Source organism: Triturus cristatus, chromosome 6, assembly GCF_964204655.1.
Source record: "Triturus cristatus chromosome 6, aTriCri1.1, whole genome shotgun sequence".
Taxonomy (NCBI): domain Eukaryota; kingdom Metazoa; phylum Chordata; class Amphibia; order Caudata; family Salamandridae; genus Triturus; species Triturus cristatus.
Window position 1 is genome coordinate 836,325,231 of NC_140589.1, and position 15,664 is coordinate 836,340,894.

Consider the following 15,664-nt stretch of genomic DNA (forward strand, 5'->3'; position numbering starts at 1 on the left):
TATTTCACAGCAAATAATATTGGGAAATCCTGGAATACTTTCAAAGAAATATTGATTCAGTACCTGAAATAAGCACAGACACGGAGGCAATTAAAGTAGTTATTCAGTGTCTCTAATTCAAAACATAATGGTGTACTTTGCTCCATTAGAGAACGCATGAATATACTGGAATATAACATTTTAGGACAAGAAGCGTAGTTGGCAGTACACATCTGACCATAGCATATGAAATAGCAAGCAAACATAAAAAGAATGTGCAACAACAGGTTTAATTTTTTTTATTGTGCTGCCGAGAACCAAATTACAAGAAACTGCTTTACAGTTTAAAAAAAAAAAAAAGAAGTAAACAAGCAAACTGTCAAACTGCAGTGCACTCGAAGTGCCACAAATGCTTTCTAATTCATGTTTCTTTCTCAGGAAAATTATATTTGTGTTTCTTTTACAAGAGAGAACAACATGAACCAAAGTAAAAGAGTGTAATGGATACAGCACATAGGAAAATCATATAATCTTTAAAATAATAATCATAATGAAAAAAAACATTGTACACCATGTCCTACATCTTGTTAGTATTTTATTCAGAATATGGCCTTGATTGCAAAACAAAAGCAAGCATTTTACAGTTTCTTTGTTTTATAGTTAAAGACGTTTTTCTTTTAAGCAAGGAATGGATGATTTGTCTTGACAGAAACTTTGTGCTAGAAGGACCAAAACATGTTGGTTTCAATACTTATCAAGAAAGGTGAATTAAAAAGGGAAGGCATGTTTTCTTTTTTCATGTGAGAGATTGCAGCCATATAAACAGAGACAGACTCTCTGCTACACCGATTTTCCTCCGACGTCAACAGCTAGAACACCTTCCATGGTTTTCATTCTCTTTGTTAATCTTCAGATTAATAAATTAGGTCATTATAACAATAAATTAGTTTTTTCAGTTTTAAAGTTCAGCAAGCACTGGTCAAGTATTTACAACAATACTTGAGAGTTCTTTCACAAAACAAAACACATGTCCTCTTCACATTAAGCAAACTGGGTTCAGTGTCTTTCATAATGAACACTGGTAAAAAGAAAAAAAGCATTACACAAATGGGTAATTAGTACAAAAGTGCCAAGACCTCTTCAAAAGTTAACGCTATAGTTACACAGTCAGTGTTTATTGTTGAGGCAAATTACAATAAACGTGAAGCTTATTGTGGATATTATTCCAGTAGTTTAAAAAATCCAGGAGCTGAAGTAATTTTGCAAAATGTCGATAAGCTCTGCATGCGCATTGCTTTCAGTGTCTCTAGCCAATGCGTTCTTTTAAAAGCCTTTACAAGACCAAACAGGAAAATAAAATAAAACAACCTACCTATTCTTACCCTCCCTCCCCTACCCCCACACACAATGTAGCAAGAGCAATGCTTATTGCTAAAGTCCCACACGTGCATATGCACAGGTGGTCTCACACACACAGGTATAACACACATACACGTGCATACACAAATATTCGCTCACACAAAAAAAAAAATGAGTGCACAGGCACACAGAGACAAAAACTTTGAAAATTAAATGGTAGATAGAATGAGATGCTCATCCTCTTCTTTCCAAAATATATAAGCATACTAAGCAAAGACATGGAATGCGTTGGTTTGTGTTTTAGTTCTGGGTAAAATCGCGCTCTCAGATAAAAATACATTCAACAGGAAAAAAAACATAGAAAATTATATATATTTATATATATACAAATACTTTTTTGTTTTCGTTTTAGCATAATATATATTTACATAAATATTCCTATAATGCTAAGGTTCAAAGAAGCATAATCTCCTTTTTTTCTGAGCTTCAAAAAAGGTGCTTGAGTATAATATACAATTTAAGCAGCTCCCTAGCACGGAAGCAGTTTCTAAGTCTGCATAAACCAGTAAATTAACAACCAAACAAAAAACCTAATCTCTCTCACGCTGTTTTATATTCTTTTAGCAGGAGCTTTGTCCAACATAGATTAATTTTTCACTTCTCCTTTTAAAAAAACTCTATAAACACACCGAAGGAAACAAAACACAAATTAAAGGAAAATAAAATTACACAAACAAAAAAGCCCCTGGAACTGCATGGCTTTCTTGACGTTTTCTGCTTTTGCTAATCCTGTCAGAAAAAAAAGATCCAGTGCTCATATATTAAGACACTACTTAGGCTTCAGCTGCTTTGCTACTTTTTGCCAACAATAAACTGAGCAATCCACTTTGAAGGAAAAAGGAAAAGATACAAAAAATATAAGCAGCACATGGTATAAGATTACACAAATGTAGTGAGCCCACCCATTAATTTTTTCCTCTAGAAATATTGTTTGCTTATTTTTTCTTGCTGTTTTAATAGATACCACAACTTCCAGACTGTAAAGCAAATAATGATATTGAGAAACAAATAAATTTGAAGATTGATCAATGTGAATTTGCGCTGTAGGTTCTGTTCTGGGAGGATCTACACATAACACCTGACATTTCTTTCTGTTTTTTTTACATATGTGTGGGTTAGGCCTTTGTCGCAGATTTCAGAGTGGTCAGAAAAAGCCACGGTCTGATTAGTGCTTGTCAATTTTTTGATATCAGTCCTTCCTTTGTTTCTTGCACTCCTTAATCCAAGCAGGTTCACTTACCTACTACGAGTCAATTTCATTCTCCCACCCCTTGCATGTCTCCAGACCTGCTTAACCCCCATCCTAAAGAAATCTCTACACTGCTAGGATACAAGCAGATACATGTTCAACAAGTTTTTTGTGTGTGAAACTTTGGTTCTAAGAAAACACTTGGTCAGTTATCGCAAGGTGAATTGGGAATGCTTGATCTGGCACATTGCAGGAGACAGCGCTCATCCCAGAAAGGTCTCAAGAGTTGTACATGAGAATTCACAAATCCAATACAATCCATTAGCCAAGTGCACAATTCTAGTTATGTTACTGTCTCTCTCCTTCGTTCTGTCTAGTTTCTTTAGCTTGTATAGACTCTTGGGCAATGTTTGAATTCTTCACACTGTTTGGTAGAAATTGTCTGCCTGTAGATTGTTCTGTTTCTGCATGCTGTAGAATCCACTGTATCTTGAGTCTGGGTCGGCCATTCTGAGCATCCGTTGGGAACTATCCACCTGCACCATTGTGCCTTTCTTACAGTCCACATACACCAACTGGTTATTGAGACAAGAAGGCTGCAAAAAAGAGAAAAGCATTAGTTAACATAGTAACTACACTTAGATTAGGTGACCTTAAAAAACTAACTTCTGGGAACAGAACATGGACTATGCTGGGAACGGAACAGGGGGTAGAGATCCACACAAGAGTTTACAGCCATAACCCTAAACCCCAAGAGTGCCTTTTATCATCTCACCCACAGGTTCCATGAAACAAAATATAGCATCCATCACCAAAAACTAAAGGTGATTGAGTAATTTCTGCACTGGAGATATTAAGGAGCCAAAGGACTGGATGCTGAGGAGATAGGTACTCTGTCAACATTTTATATTTGGGTATCAAGCTAATTTCCTCATTTCAGCGAATTTATTTACCAGGACAAACTGTCTACAAGTTGCGGACAGCCCAGGCTAAGTTTAAGCTTAATGGGAGCAGATGACAAATTATTTGTTGGAGCCAGGCAGAGTAATGCGGTCTAGTGAATGGTACAAGGTTATAGGTGAGATCTAGACAAACACACACCTCTCTAAAGTAACTTATAGTACATCATCTCTGGTGATCCCACCACAAACGCGTACTCTTGAAGTTACAAAGGACATACATATTACATTGTGAGACTGATGCATGATCCGTGATCTGATATTTTCTTTTAAATCCAAGGAAAGAGTTTTATGACCCTTTACATTTTATTCGTCCCATTCGAAACGCTGGCTGTAATTTTACTCTGACACCTGGTGTTAAAGAGGTGAACTCGTGTGCCTTCTAGTATAATTAACATTCCTGCAGGGCCAGTTTTGCCCCATGTCCCTTCATATGGAGCAGGTATGACACTTTCACCATATTTATTACTCCTACAACATGAATTGCATCTAAAAAGAATTTAGGAAAAAATTCAAAGGAGGACATGGAAAAAGTCAGAAATTTGCTCAAGCATTATAACACCATTAATAGCAAGGCTTTGATTTGACCCTGAAATAATCCCCCAACACTTTCAGGAAATCTACAACACTCAGTCTACCAGAAGTACTTGCATGCCTAACATTTATGTATGCAGCATTTCCACTTGGTCCCACGTGCAGAAAATTGGCAGAAATTAGTATTTGTTCATTTACTTTATTTGCTTCTAAAGGGGAAAATTGTTTTTTAGGTATCCATGTGGAAATATATTCCCTTACACTTAATTTAAATACGGTCTTCTCCATCTCTAATCTACCCTAAAATGACTTTAACCCTTATCATAGGCAGACCACAGGCATTGTGAGAGTGGGTGACTAACAGCTAGATGTATGTTAATACCCTCAAATGTAGGAGTTTGTCAGAGTTCACATTGTTTTTTAGGTAAGGAAAACAGAGAATGCCCACAAACTACCACTAATCTTCAATCTGCGACTACAGAAATTCCGCAATGCCGAGGATACTTCACAACACAATACTGATGGAATTCCCACATTCACTAATGCTTCTCGTGAGGATAAAGTTCCACCATTAATCTGCACACGGAAATGGTATTTAGGGAACATGATGTAAAATATGCGACTGTTTGTCGATGAGGTTCTACATTCCCATTTAACTTGTAAAGCATAGTTATGACAAGAAACAAATTTGTCAAACATTTTGAAGTCTTACTGTAAAAGAAGAGCACTAAAACCTCAAAAAATGGGTCATTCTAAGGAAGAATGTGGATTATTAATTTGGGGTGGGTGACTGTCCTTCTCAAGAAACAATAACATTTCACGTCATGGTGAACCCTGAAAATCGCTAATTTAACCTGATCTCAACCTCCTGGTACTTATGGAACAGAGCAGACTGGCTAAACTTAGAGAAGTGTGTGATACATGTATGCAAATAAAGTAAAAACACCAACCAATAAAATACTTCAACCAAATTTAAAAAAAAAAATAGAGTACACTTTACTAAACAAAATGACACCAAGACAACAAAAATACAAGGAGATATTCATGTTTTTAAATGCAAGTAAAAATAGTACCAAAAGGCACTACACACCAATGATAGTCTATGGAAGGGGCAGACCAGGCCCTAGGCAAGATTTGAGGCCAAACGCAATGGAGCCCTAGTTTGAGACACCAAGTGGATTCGTCAAAGGGAAAGTCTGGAAGTTTTTAAGTCCTACACCAGAAAGGGATTTTGTCACTTTTTAAAGAAAATCATTCAAATTTCTTCTAAGTCCCAGCACTGAATGGTACTTTGTCACTTTTTGAGAAGAAAATTGCTCCCAGCATGGAATGCTACTGAAAATGTAACTATCCCCATGGAACCAAAGGCCAGATAGCATAAGCAGGTTGGTCCCACTGGTGTTTTGGAGCTTTGGAGATTTATCACTGGAAACATTTTAAGTCCTAACATAAAATGGGACTTTATCACTTTTTGAGAAGTGTGGAGCTCTCAGCGTGGTACAAAGCAAACATTTAATCCAACGCTGTGAAACTGCCGGTCAGATACTTTTCCTAGCGGGTCCAGCTGAAACCTTGGAGGAACAGTTTTCAAAATCCTCCATTCTTCTGGTGCCCAAACAACTACAGGAGTACAATTGATCTGTTCAGCTCCTATACGATGTTTTATTAATCCTGGACCTCTTCTTTCAGAATGCTGTAAAAGTCAAAGGAATTTGGGTACTTAGTCACTTTCATGTACTGAACGACCAGTGCTGGGTCTTATGTGTGCTAATTAATGACATGGAGGAAGAAAACCATGTCATAGGATTGTTGCGATGAATACACCTAGGTGAAGGCAGCACAGCAGATTCAGGGGAAAATGACGCTGTGCTAGTGTGTGCCTCTCACGGAAAGCTGTGAAAGAAGATACACCAAAGATCTCCTTAATGTTATAGTTCCTCTTAACACACAAGATGTCTGAGCCATATTCTCCACGTTGATATTCTCCTGAGAAAGAAACAGGCTGGCCTGGCCTATAATCGTCCCAAGAATTTTTGTTTTCTAGTGTTTTATAGGTTTTGTGTTAAACGATCAAGATGCATTCTGTTTATACTTCCAACAGCAGCAGCTACGGATTATGCTGACAATTTATGTATACATACATATCCTTATCTTTTGGTGTGTCTACAAAACAAGCGCAACCCTATCTGCCACGAGGACAAGTGTAAACATATTAGAATGCAGCAAATGTCCCATAGATCTAATTTATCACAGTACCTCTACAATGCTTCTGTGGTATGCAAAGTAATTGAGACATCCATCTCTTACTAAATAATAACAAATGCATACAGGATACTTTTCTGTTTTTTAGATCTGTAACATTCTTTATAAGAACTCGGTGTCATATATGCACAGTGTAATGACAGTGCAGGGGCTGCAGTGCTTAAATGGTGAACACATGTATAAATACATACACAAAGACACTGTACAAGACCCAAGGTTGTAGGATGATTCTAAACAATTAGGGTAAGAGCCAGTATCTCTCTGTATACAGTATCTCGACGCAAAACAACCAAGAAAGGGGATGTCAGCGTTTTGACCTGTATCTGCTTGTTGGGTCTCACCAGGACCAATGTCATTTGACTAATGCTCCATACTTTGTGTGACTATGGGGACACTCACAATGATCACCACCTGAATGTTCAGAACTATCAAGTAAAATGATCCGATATATCTTGTAGGCCGCCTTCAACTGTCCCACTCCATGATCTGAGTAAATCTGCAACCAAATTAAGCATGTCTCAGTTCTTAGCTTATCCAATCAATGCATTAATCCTTTGGTGGCTTGGAACTCCAGGTTCAGTGCTTTGAAAAACATATATACGAAGATGAGGATTGGCTGACACTTGATGAACAAGGGAGAGATGGTTCTCTCCATCTGATACTAAAGTTTCTCAGAAATGTGCCAACAGAAAATGTGCACATGGTGCCCATCATATAAGCAGTCATTCTTATTATTATGGTTTTTGCTAGTAGAAGTAAAAAAGGGCTTTGAAGATACAGCCTTATATTTCTGGAAACTGTTTAAATCAAATGATGCTGTAGGCAGGAATGAATATGTGGCACATTATGCACTATGATGCTGACAAAAAAGCCTATTAAGCTTCACGTCGAGAGTGTCATAAGGACATTAAAATAGCAAAAATTGTATTTTATGCCAAGAAAATGGAGTCTGTTTAACATTCCTCAAAAGAGGTCTTCTGAATTGTAACAACAATGACTCACCCTCAGGCAATGAGTCAAAAGCTGGAACACTCACAGGACAGTGATATGCTAGCAACTAAAAACAAATTGTGACTATCTAGAATTCCCTTTCCACTCCTATGGTTTTGAATATGTGCTGCTACCTTGACAAGCACCAGCCTTCCCTGAGAAAAACCTATTTCAGAGACACATCTAGATGTTCTTTTGAAAAAAAACTGCAACGCCTGCTCACCGACTGATCATTGATCAGAATCTATTTTGAAATTAGCAGCTCCAATAATTGTTCCCATTCTAAAATATTTACTTAATTATTCCATTTAATGAAATCTTGCCCATAGCTTGGAAAGTAGTGATGGCTCCTTCCATCTTGAAGAAGGCTAATGCAGATACAAACATTCCCTCAAACTACAGGGTGAACGGTCTGACTCCTATTCCTACTAACATGTTGAAAGCACATATACATCATCATTACTGTGTTGCCCTTAGCATGGAATGCATACTGCCTACAGTCTAGAAGAACTCAGGCAAATCCTGAATGCGGGTGGTATGGCTGCCCTTATCTTTTGGGATTTATCTGCAGCTTTCAACACCATAACTCATGCTTTACTTACTTATCCAACCCCTAAGGGAGTTTGGTGTCGAAGTCTCTGCACTTGATTGGTAAATAATTCTTAGCTAATAGACAGAAAGTGATGAGACTTCTACCTTTTATGTCACCAGTTCTTTAGACTGTGGGGTTCCTTAGCGCTCTGCCCGAGCCCCACACTCTTCAAAATGTATATGCATTCTTTAGCAGTGGTAATCCGGAGTCACAGCTTTGAGGTGTGGTCCTTTGCCAACAACACCCAATTGATAGTGTCTATGGCTGATAGCAGCCTCAATTGCCAACAGAAATTCAGAGGTTGTCTGGTTTCCATTGCCACCTCGATGAATAAAAAAACACTTTAAGCTGAATTCGGATAAGACCGGAAGTCTCGATTCTAGGCAAGAACCCTCAAGCCCGGAACGGCCAATGGTAGCCAGAGGAACTGAGACCTACTCCTTCCCCAGCAGAAGTGGTCTGCAATTTGAGTATCAATTTGATACTAATCTTTATTTTAAACAGATCCATGAAGTGAAACACTCCTTAAAACACTGCGGAAATATCTTCCTCGCTTTCCCATTAAGGCAAAATTAAAAAAACCTAGTACATCCTTTCATTACGTCCAAGTAGGATTATTTCAACTTGCTGTACCTTGGTCTTCCATCTAAACTTATCAGGAAGCTACAGCAGGTGCAAAACCCGGCTGCCCATCTACTTCTGAATCCTCCCCGACATAGCTCTGTTGCCTCCTTTTTTGTGAGATCTGCACTGGCTCCCTATTGCTAAAAGTATTCAATCTAAAACCTTGATGCACATCCACAGAGCTTTACATCTCTCTGGTCCCACCAGGCTCTGGATTTTTTTTAAGTCTTATGTTTCATCATGGAAATTCCAGTCCGCGAAATCTTTTCTTATTGTCCATCTCAAATTCGGCTAAGTAGAATAGGAGGCAGCTCCGAAGTGTTGTTAGAGGATAAGCTGTGAAACAGCCAACCTATCTCTGTCTGGCTGAAGAAGGGCCGCTGCCCATTCTTGAAAGATTTGAAAACTGGATTATTTAAACAAACACTAATCTGACTTTCTTGGCGATCCTAGTCCAGGAGGCCTCCAAGTTTGGCTCCTTGCTTCCATTTGTTGATGTTTAGTGCCGTGAAGCACTTTCCAAACTATAGTAGCGCTCTACATATCCGTGTTACATTACATTACATTGCCAAGCCCTACTAACCACCTTTGCAACCACTGATTTTAGAGAATTCTTGAACTGGTTTAACCTATTTTGCTGTTGTCAGGCAGGTTATCACTCACTGAACCAACCAGTAGTAGAAAATGGGCAAATCTATTTGGCTGGAGGCTGGTAAATCTTTTTGAGAGATTCATCCCTGAGAATCGCAGTACTGCTCCGTTAACGCACCAACACCACATCCTAGAATAATGACTTCAGAACGTTGTTTTGATAATGTGGTTTCAGGCCTAAATGGACAACCAGCATAGATAATGCAATTATGATCTACTGCGAAAAGTGTAGGTCTGTGGCATACAGGATCACTGGAATAACTGTGGCTGTAGCCTTGGCAAGATTCTTTACCAGGTTTTAAGGTTAGGAATGAATGAAAATGAAGACTTAGGGAAACAGATGGGGCCAGGAGTACTAGACTGATCTGATACCTTTGTCGGAGTCCTGTAGCAGGGAACTGGTATCCAACGCTTCTTTTGATTGATGAGAAGAAGGGCAATTAGCAGTACAAGGGCTGTCATAATGGGGACTGTCACCCAGGCAACAGAATGTAGGGACGCTTCTTCACTTGACCGTGGTGCACTGGATTCCCTGTAGTCCACTTGCAGATGACCCAGTTCTGGGGGAAAAGAAAATAACAAAAGTTAGTATTTCTGCAATGCTTGTCCACTATGTGTAGTAAGACTCCTACAAGTATCTTGAAAGATATGTAGTTATTGGAGTAAGCAGCTACATCCATACACAACAAGACCACTCTCTAACTGAATGCCTCACACAACAATCTAGAACAGTAATCAGCATCTAGTAACAATAACCATGGTAATGTCAAAGTGATAACTAAGATTTCACACTATGTTGGCTTTGCATCCTCCACTAACGAGGCCTAATACTAAGGAACTATTACCCTGATGAAGGATGCCATATAGCGGAGTCAATGAAACATTTGGCCCTTTTTTTTTTTTTACTCACTGAATTACACACGCCGTAGAATGAATACACTCATTTGTAACAGTAATATCAATCTGGTCTTCCATTATAAATTAGCAGTGTTAGCTCATCAAATTACCAAACAGTACCCTATTAGAGGCAGAACGTTATTTTTGAAGATGTTTTATGTTGCTGCAAGTGTATTTGCACAATGACTTTGCAACAAATTTGGACTAAAAGTGCTCTTGTTTTGGAATAGATCTTTAAACATGGCTGAATACTTATGTTTTGCAAACTTTAACATCAATTGCTTGAACTAGATGCTCTAATGTGCGGAACAGAGTCTATGCACAAACTGAACTAAAAGTAGAGTCAATAATCTAAAAAAACATGAATGCAATTCGCCTTTTAATTAATTGCTAGTTCACATTTTATTGAGTGACCATATTCACTTGTATTCTTCCTCAAATTGATTGAGAAACCAAGCCCGTTTGGGTTCACTCACACTGCCCTGGTCAACCTTGGTCATTCTGTAAGGGGCCCCAACTATAAACATAAAACACATTGTAGGGAGGTTTCTAAACGTCTTCTGACTTCTCCAATTTCCCAGATTACGGAGAGTAAAACAGCACTGGGAGCTTCAATGGAAGGTTTCTAGAGAAAATAGTTGTAACAATGCATCAATAGCTCAAGAGATGCCCATGCAAGAAGAAAGAAAAGCTGGTGATTAAGTCAGTGACTGACAATTAGACTGAGACTGCCAGTCGGTAATATGGCTCTGTGAGTAAATCGTTACCATCAAATTGGCTAACAGTTACACCAGATTTTTAAAGCACTTAGAAAAGGCAACACGGCAGACTTATATTACAAGACAGATACAAAACAAGTACTAATAGAAAAATAAGGCTATGATCATAGAGAACTGTGTGGGCTCCTTGATGGAAACGATTAGCTCATACATTTTTCCAAATTGTAATAGAGGAAGCTGGCAGCACTTTCTCAACATAACATAGCTAAATTTTTATGTGATTCTGGGTGCAAAGTGAAAACAGGGGTTGTGATGTTCCTAGGACGTGATAACATGGAGTGCCAGATTTTGTAGGTCATTATTGTGAAATCTCCTTCAGCTCGAGAGGCTCAGGGATCAATTGAATGTGCAATAATTTGAATAGCTATGAAGCTCTACAGGGGCATACCCTGGACTGACATGTCAGTGACCGAAACGGACTTCCCACATTCTAAAGAAACAGAAATGAGTGCCCTTGCATGATATGATGTAAATGGAAACAACTGTATTGGTATTATAACATTTAGACCAGGAGTTTAGATGAAGAATCACCTATCCTGCTTCCTCACAAAAGTGGCCCAGATTGGACATTGCTGTATACAGAGCACACTGCTACTCCTGTGCAAAATGATGCTTTTGAGGAAGAAGCATGCTGGCTCTATTGGAGCAGGAGGCTACTGTTCCACAACAAAGACATTTTTTCTTATTGTAGTACTTTTAGGTTGAGTTTCGAGACCTGTTGTATATACTTTGTGGGCTTCAAGTCCACCCATTGCTTTTCATTTGTTTGTTTGTGTCCTTTAAAACTACTTGCTTCTAAGAGGTTAATCTTTCCTATTTGTTCCTCTTTTGTGTAGGTTGTTCACTTCCACTGAGCAGTGCTGCATTACGTGTACCCTTCCACTTGTCCTAATATTAGCATCTGTCGAGGGACTACTTTTCCCTTTCTCTAAGAGCATTTCACACCAGCGCTCAATGTTTTCATTGGCTCCGAGCTACAAATTCTGTAAACAGGGCTGCACTCAGCCGACGGATGTAAATCATGTCCTTATCTTGGTTCTTCCCCTGTGCCCCCCCCAATCCCCCTCCTCCCGCTATCGCTTGGTCCTGCTGCTTTCCTTGTGCTTCTCCGACCCCCCCCCAGACTGCTAAAAATCTGTATTAAAAAGCAGCTAGCTATGTTAAGAAATTTAAAAAACGGGAGATTTCGGGTATCTCTTAAAGAACGCACAAGAACACGCCGAATGCACATCGGTCAGACTGCCCCAGAGGCCAAGTCAAAACCGGGAACTGCCTGTTTAGGAGGTCATATTCTGCTTCACAAGAGCCAGCGCTCCTGCCAGAGGGGGAGACCAGGGAGTCTGAGTTTCTGACATCCTGCTCTGGAGCCACGCCAGCCCCATCCCCCTACCCCAGTCCACCCATTCACTGCCTTTGAACCTCCGGCATAACTACATACATTGCTTGGTGTGTAAGTAACATTTACTGATCAGTGATTCAGTTGTGCCAGCAGGTCATCTCTGTAACATACCATTTCCTCCTCCTCCCAGCATAACAACAGAGCACTGCTTTCAAGTCACATTACTGCACTACCTCCCCACTCCTCTCCCTTCTTCACCTCTCACTTGATCAGACTATGCCATATCACATGACAATTCTACCGTTCTCCACTTCTGCAGCCACAGCCCCGTCATGCAGCGTGTCTCTAGCGCGGTGCTTGTTTTTGGGTGCTGGTAGAAGGAGCCCTGGGGCTCGAACATTGCTTTGCGTACTAAAAACAAGCAGGCACACTTTCCATACACGTCGTGAGCTGAACTCATTTATAAATGGTTAAATACAGCATCAGCAGCCAATTATACAGTTTAACTCATACGAGTAGGAACTCATTATATAGCACTGTCAGTCAGTTTGGACAGCAGTAAGAGAGGACAGGCACCAATCTGCAAGGGAAGCTGAGAGCTGCAACATGCACCGTACTGGTGGCAAAGCAGACAGCAAGTCGTAGGGCTGGGTTTTGGTAGATTAATAGGCCACTCTGACTGACAGACCCATATTGGCCATGGGTCACCCCCATCAGGGCAGAATGCCTGGAGGTCAAGCACTTTTTGTGTGTAAACGTGCTCAGGTGAATGAGGTTAAGCCTTAGGTCCACAAACAATTCATCCCTTGACCTATACGTAACACGTGTCTCTCTCAGCTTCCACAGACTTTGCAGGGGCATAGCTGCTGTTACCACACTCCTGTCACTTTTCTCACTCTTATTCCTTTATTTCAGCCAACACTTTACAGTTCTGAAGTAGAACAGGGTGGCAAATGTAACTTTAGTGTGATACAACTGTCATCTCTGCCACCTCTGCAAAAATAAGGTCATGCCCTGATAATCAGAGCCATGTTCTCTTTAATGTGTAGTCATTAATTATGCTCTTAGGTACACTGTTTTTAAAAGGCGGGCCACAGCAGGTCACAGTCAATGACAAAAATCTCCTGCAGATTTATCCGTCTCGGTCACGTAGAATTACAAACTCCAGATTTGCAGCCTTCTTTCTTGTAGGCAAGGGGAGATTAAATGATTTGCCCAGAATCACAGTTTTTTTGAGCCGATGTGGAAACTCGAACTTTGTTCCCCAGCTCCAAAGTCGGCAGCTCTGGCAGTTACACCACATTCTCTCCTCTTTGTTATTCCCGCCCAAAACCACTCACTAGCCGTCCTTCCTTCATTTGTTAACCGTCACCACCCTCCCTCCATCCTTTCTTGTTCGCTGTTGCACATATTCATTTGTGTACTGTTTGTAAATGTGTCTAAGACACTGCATGCTGATGGTGTTTTCTTGCACTGTCACTTCCACTGAAAATCGGGTTACGTCCCTGTGTCTTATTCATTCACCAATTGCAGCTCTCACTCCCTACTTGTGGGCAAGCTGTGCATAAGGAGGTTAATGTAGCGGCATATCATATATGCAACTTGCACTTCCTATGGACACCTCAAAGGAGGAAACAGCTTAGACAGTAGACCTTCCTGGTGCTGAATAGTTTTCTTTTCCCCACTAAGGGTTTAATAATCCATGCATGCAGATTGTTGCGTGGTGTAAATCGAGGGCTTTTTGCCAGCTGTGCACTCTGTGGGTAGGTTGTGCTGCCATGTCTCTGCCTCTCCAAGCCACACCCCCTTCCTGAGCAGGAAGCCTTTTCCTGGCAAAAACTAATCTCTTGTAAGGCCAGGTGATGGGAGGTTGAACAACAATATTCCACTGCCTTTTATGTCGCTTATTCATAAGATGCAGATTTATAAAAACCTTGTGAAATGGCGGTTTGAAAATGTCTCCTTTTATTGGCTGCAGAAACATGAGAAGCTAATGCAGTCAAGTGAGAGACAAAGCTGTTGCATTGTACACAAATCTCTGCAGCAAAGGCTTGAACCTGCTGAGGTGTCTACTCCATTGGCATAAGTTGCAGCCCTACTCCCTCTTCTTTTGAATGCGGAAGGGGCACAGCAGGAGTAACCATAGGCGGGGTTAGCAGCCTGGGGGCGTGGGTGCATGATAAGACAGCCCTCTCCATCTTAATGACCCGCAACATCAGAAGGTAACCCTCCCACTGCCAGGCCCCCACTTCCACCACCATTCCATTAGTATCAAAGGCTCTTCTAGGGGTGATGCGAGATGAGCCATTCTCCAGCTCCTGCTTATGAACAAAACTAACTCATGCTTTTCAACAGTATTAAAATCATTGGTGTCTCAAAGCTGGGATTACATATACAACAATTATCCAGCTCCAGTGTACTCATTGCATTGCTTTTTAAGGATGAAAGGCAGAGTCATCTTTGCAACATAAGGTTACAAATAGCTACAAAGTGCGCAGTGCTCGAGCTATTTTACCAAAACTCCACAGAGGCTGCATGGGGGCCATGCATCTAATCTTGATGTATTTTGCTTATTTGAAAGACACCTCTGCTGCTCATTGCCTGTCTAGAGCACTTGGCACACTCACTGGGGCGGGAAGGGTGGGCATGGCTGTTTCACCCCTGCTTATGTCGACCCCGCCTTTCATGATTGCCGGTGGAGGCTCGTTCAACCCAGGTCGAGATTAAGGAGGACAGAACCTTAAAAGGGCAGACATACGACGACTATCCCCACCATTTCTTAAAGGCCGGTACGCTGTTAGTTCTGACCATTCTTCTTCACAAATACCACCATAAACATTATTGGTGGTCGAGGGTTGTGTCCAATTCATTACGCAAGGAAAATGTTCACTTCTAACAGAAAAGCTTAGTTTCGGAGTTAATAGAGTAAGTAGGCACAAAATTATAATTACATCTTGGTGCTCATTTTATTTCAAATGCAATTACAATTACCCTCCCTCCTACCGTTTTTGCTTGCCCCAATCAACCCTCAATTTCCATGTTGTCCCCTCCCACACGCATCCTTCCCCTTCCGCCCCACCAGCAATAAAAAAAAAAAAGCTCTACGTGTCCAGCAGCACTGGCTGTGTCTTAGAATTTTTTTTAATATGATCATGCAGCACAGCAGCTGCGCTGTTGTACAACATTGCTAGAAAACATTGAAAAAGCCAATAGCTCTCACGTAGGTGAGACCTATTGGCTTTGCCAGTGCTTGTTTTATCTCATTGACAAAAAGCCCATTCCTACCCCGGCATGAGAGCGCATGTCTTGAATCGGTCTCACTGCCATTTTTAAACATCCTTCAATGTATCCTCTTTCCAGGAAGTATGAGAAACTACTACTTCAGTCCTCTGTGAATGTGTTAGTGAAAAACAGATGCAAAGTAAAATACATGGCATGGTGTGAAATATT

General features: G+C 40.4%; 1 protein-coding gene across 1 annotated transcript in view; it reads right to left on the bottom strand.

The window, feature by feature from the left end:
- Positions 1-262: 262 nt before the first annotated feature.
- The window catches only part of CRIM1 (cysteine rich transmembrane BMP regulator 1), an 816,650-nt gene continuing 801,248 nt past the window's right edge, over positions 263-15,664 (bottom strand). The window contains exons 16-17 of the mRNA XM_085611439.1: positions 9,572-9,759; positions 263-3,183 (exon numbers count right to left, since the gene is read on the bottom strand). Coding sequence (XP_085467565.1) covers positions 3,007-3,183; positions 9,572-9,759 — 365 coding nt within the window. The 3' untranslated portion in view covers positions 263-3,006. The remainder of the gene's footprint in view (positions 3,184-9,571; positions 9,760-15,664) is intronic.